The sequence below is a fragment of the Protobothrops mucrosquamatus genome, unplaced genomic scaffold, assembly GCF_001527695.2.
Source record: "Protobothrops mucrosquamatus isolate PMUCROS unplaced genomic scaffold, P.Mucros_1.0 scaffold_57, whole genome shotgun sequence".
NCBI classification, from domain to species: Eukaryota; Metazoa; Chordata; class Lepidosauria; order Squamata; family Viperidae; genus Protobothrops; species Protobothrops mucrosquamatus.
In genome coordinates this window covers 555,741-560,716 of record NW_015386133.1, presented here as the reverse complement: position 1 = coordinate 560,716, position 4,976 = coordinate 555,741, and the positions used below count along the sequence as shown (strand labels likewise).

The 4,976-nt window shown below is 36.8% G+C and overlaps 1 protein-coding gene across 1 annotated transcript in view; it reads right to left on the bottom strand.

The window, feature by feature from the left end:
• Nucleotides 1–1,471: 1,471 nt before the first annotated feature.
• The window catches only part of MSH2 (mutS homolog 2), an 83,707-nt gene continuing 80,202 nt past the window's right edge, over nucleotides 1,472–4,976 (bottom strand). Inside the window, exon 20 of the mRNA XM_015812066.1 lies at nucleotides 1,472–2,466. Coding sequence (XP_015667552.1) covers nucleotides 2,296–2,466 — 171 coding nt within the window. The 3' untranslated portion in view covers nucleotides 1,472–2,295. The remainder of the gene's footprint in view (nucleotides 2,467–4,976) is intronic.

Genomic DNA, 4,976 nt, shown 5'->3' with positions numbered 1-4,976 from the left:
AGGCCAGGAAGTGCCTTAGACAATAATTTCTGCCTTGACAATAAACATGCTTGCATGTTATACACTGCTCTACAATATACCCCAAAATGCTGTGTGCCGATTGGAAATTGAAAACATTTGAAAGGGTACCTCTAAATAAAGACAATATGATCCATATTTTCCAGAAAAGGCCCATTCATTAATTCTAAAGGCTGTTCTCCCCTTAACTGAAAAGCTACCACACATATCGCCTGTACCACAATCACTCAGTCCTGGTAGAACTAAGCAGAAAAAAAAAATTGTACAAAAAAATTGACAGTTAAATGGCACTTTAACTCTCTCAACAATACCACAATTTACATCCCAAAACTGTCACTGTTGCTGCAATCCTATCACTTTTTTTCAGCTGCCATGTACATTAAAAAAAGAAGAGAAAGAAAATGTTGTTGTTTTTTAAAAAGAAAAGTACTTGAGTTTTAATGAGTGAATTAGTTTACTTAGCTTTAGGGGACTTCTTAGAAAATCGAGGAGTACTATATAGCCCCTGGAGGATCTCAGTATTTATCTGGGAGAGAATATTATTCTCAAATAGCAGACTATAAAACTAAATATACCAGTTTTGTCAATCATAATTTAAACAGATTAATAAATGGTTAATAAATAAATTAGTGTACTAGTAAAAACAGAGTCTTTATTAGAACAAAAATATTCCTTCTGTTCATTTAGATTATCTATTTATTTATTTATTAAACTTGGAGTGGCACAATGGCTCAGCCGTTAAGTTGCTGGGCTTGTCAGCTGGAAAGCTGACAGGTGGGATTCGAACCTGAGCACTGCATGACAGGGTGATCTCCCGTTCTTGCCCTAGCTCTGCCAACCTAGTAGTTCAAAAGCATGTAAATATGAATCGATAAATAGGTACCACTGTGGTGGAAAAGGTTACTGTGTTCTGTACTTTCATGCTGATGGCCACATAATAATGGAAGCGTCTCTCCCTAGACCAGTGTTTCTCAACCTTGACAATTTTAAGGCATGTGGACTTCAACTCCCAGAATTCCACAGCCAGCATTGCTGGCTGTGGAATTCTGGGAGTTGAAGTCCACATGCCTTAAAACTGTCAAGGTTGAGAAACACTGCCCTAGACTGAGAACCGGAGTTGAGCATCTCCTCTTTAAGTCAGTCACGACTGGACAGGGGAAAACTTTAAACTTTTTTTAATTAAACTTGAATGTCATCCATCTCCACTAGATATTAAAATATTTTTTTAATTCTCTGTCTCATTGGTGGCATAATTATTAGCTATAAAGTATTAGAAGCAAACATTCTTGTATTTTTGTGATTTGTTCAAGAAAGAAATAAGAGTATTATGTGTCATACAGTAACACAGACATGTAAGAATTTCCACAAAGATCCACTGAAGAAATATGGATATAATATGCCACTAATCGACAGTTTCAGAGTCTTGTGCAACAGTGGAAGACAAACAAATTTTATTTTCTTCAAGTTGTTTGAAATGTTTTGAATAAAACATGAATAAAATATACAGTAAAGTCTTACACTGCATTAAGGATAACAATTTTAAGTTTGGAATCCCATGAAAGTCATATAACAACACCCCTCACCTATACACAAATTAAACACAGCCCTTAGTAAATGCTTTTTTTGTTCTAGACTTCAAAGCTAAATATATTGGCACAAGCTATGGGCTTCTAACAAATAATAACAAAATGCCATGTCTCTTTTGTTTCTGTGACATCAACATACCTGTTAATGACAGAACTGTGATTTATTCCAAGTCTGTCAAATGCCTGATATTATTTCAGAGGATGCCACAAATATATATATATTTTCAAAAGTAAGATTGAAACAAGAATTCTTCAGTGATTGCAGCAAAATGCAACCCAACATGATACAATTTATATATACAGAAACAGCACCAAAAGCATAGCTTTATGGTCATAATATTTAGTAACACAAAGAAGTCTGTAGCATCCAGATCCAAAGCAGTTAAAGGCACTTTGGATCTGGCATGGAAAAAGTACAACTGACAGAACACAGAAGATGCCTATGTCAGTTCTGAAGCTCTTCTGCCCACTTCAGGGCAGTCCAACTAGGTATCTGTATCATTGTTATATATTTCCCAACTCTACTTTTCTGACTCTCTTTATGTATGGGGATGAAAAAGTGGAACATGATGATTCCTGAGGCTTCTTCTTTACTATTGCATGGTAGTGAGAGGGGACAAAATAGTTGGGGTTTCAGTTCAGAGATTATGATCAGAAAAGAATCACAAGTTCAAGTGGTTTTAGTTATGTATCATGAGGCACCGTTGATGCGGGAAATAATTCCATTTACAAAAGAATTATTTTTCCTTAAAACGTAGTCTTTTAACTCCTTTAGTTTGGTCCGGATTTCTTCTTCAGACATTTCTGTCAACGGCATTGCTTTCACTTGAGAAAGGAAATCTTGAATTATTTGTTCCCCCTCCTGAAAAAGAAAAAAAATGTATTTGTCAGTTACTTAAGAAAACATATCAAACCATTAACCTTTAAAAACATAAGTCCTGTATTTCATCAACAAGCAGACTAGAATAACAAAGCAGAATGAGATAAAATTGTTAAGCCTAAAGTAGCCAGATAAACATAAATAAAAATATATAAACAAATTGAACTGTTTTTACCCAAGTCCTGACAAATCTTGTCAGCTATGTGGCAATTAACTAAGATATATATATTTATATACTAGTAAAACCACTGTGCCTGTATCCTTTGACTGGGAGAAATGGTGTATCATAGGACAAAACATTTTTGACCAAGGTACCTAAATTGGGCTAATTTAAAGAATGCATCCAAAATCCAGGACCCCATGACTCCAGTGGAATCGAAATTTGGCAAATTTTGTTAAACATTTTATGACATAATACAAAATGTCATAAAATATTTCTGGGGTCAACTGCTGATGTTTGTGCCATATGTTTCAACGTGGGCTATTTTCAAAGCAAATACATTTCTGAATATCTCCCTAATTTTTTTTTAATTTTTTTTAGTCAAAGTAGTACATTAGAAGCTCTGCCATTGTTGAAGATATTAAGGAATCTGGCAAGGAAATATTTCAGAAATGATGACCTAATGGGTCATGGATTGTCTAGTAACTTACAATATTGTTGTTATAGGATTTGTCTGTCTTGGTAATTATTGACCAGCTTCAAACATTTTATATCAATATGAATCTTGGTATAAATGTTACCGTTTTCCCCCATTATTCTTCCTATTGTTGCACTGTAATTATTTCTTTAAAGTTTTTTATCTACTTTGTAGCTCCACTCCACTATCCTGCTGCTTCATCCTGAACCCCTGCCACCTCTGTTGCCCTGCCCTCCACCATGTACCTGCTACTCTACACTCTGCTGTTCCTACTGCCCTACACTTCACCCTGCATCCCCCCACCCGTCCTACACCCCTGCATTTTGCAGCCACTGCACTCTGCCCCTGCTGCCCCCAGCTGAACATCAGTGTCTTTTTCTTCCTGATGCTGACAAGGTATCCCCAGCCTGGCCCTTCATGAGTACAGGGTGGCAGATGTCAAGACGGAGATGTCAGGGTGGAGTGTAGACCAGTGGAGGTGTAGGACAGAGCACAGAGGGGCATGGGCAGCGGAATAGAGGGCAGCCAAAAGCACAGAGATGGCGGCGGGGGGGGAGATAGGTAGATGCAGAAAACTGTTGTCAAAAATTTGAGAGGGCTGCCAATTACCCACATTTTTATCAAAGACTGCAGGAGCACTGCAACTGCTGTAACTTCAAGGACCAGGTATAAATACCATTTAAACAGTCTATTCTGAATCAAGTCACATGACACCTCCACCTCTGGGCTCTCTAGGAGCTCCTGGGAATCCTGAGTCCCTGTGTCTGATGGCCCCGGTTCCGACTCATCCTCCTCTTCCAAGTCAGCAACTGAAGGGGCCATCATACAACCATTGAACAAATGGTCATTAAGTGAGGACTACCTGTAGTTCAATATTCATTGAACTTAGTTAGAGTTTAACACTTTCCATCAAGGCAACTATAAAGGAAAATAGAAAGAGACTAGAAAGAATCTTTTATGTTTATTCATAACTCTTCAATTTTTTTCCTATGGTTATTTAAACAAGAAGTAGTACCACAATGAAAGAAAAAAAGAAAACATTTATTTAGAAGATGCACATTTACTTAAAGAACCGAGTACATGATTAGGATTACGTTCTCTTTCCCTTATACTTCAGCAAAGGCATATGAGCACAAATACTATGGAAACAGCAACAGAAGTTTAGTGAACTGGCTCATTGATTAAAAGTTTTACTCCACCCACATGCCAAGTGGAGAAGATCCTGGCATGTATATGTATGTATATGTAGGGGTGTGGGTCTATACATATGTTGTATATAGTATGTTTTTAGGGCGTGTCATGTACATGTTTCACTCTGAGAGCGGGCAACTAAATTTCATTTTTGATGTGTGCCGTTGTGCCCACAGTAAAAAAAAAATGACAATAAAGGTTATCTTTCTTTCTTTCTTTCTTTCTTTCTTTCTTTCTTTCTTTCTTTCTTTCTTTCTTTCTTTCTAGCACAATACCAACAAAGAGGAAAAATAACAGCTCTCAAAAGAAACCAGCATGGCTGCATAAAGAACTCTCTGATAAATTGAAAGATAAAAAGACAAGTATAGAAAGTGGAAAGAGGGGCACATAACTAAATCAGAATATCAACAAATAGCCCGAGCCTGCAAAGATGAAGTAAGGAAAACTAAGGCTCATAATGAACTAAGGCTTGCGACCAAAGTCAAAAATAACAAAAAAAAGCTTCTTTCAACATGTAAAAAACAAGAAAAAAGTGAAGGAAATGATTGGTCCGTTAGTGGGTGAAAGTGGCAAGAAGGTGACAAGCAATAGGGAGAAAGCAGAACTATTTAACTCGTTTTTTGCATCTGTCTTTACACAAAGGGAAAAAACAGACCAACCTAT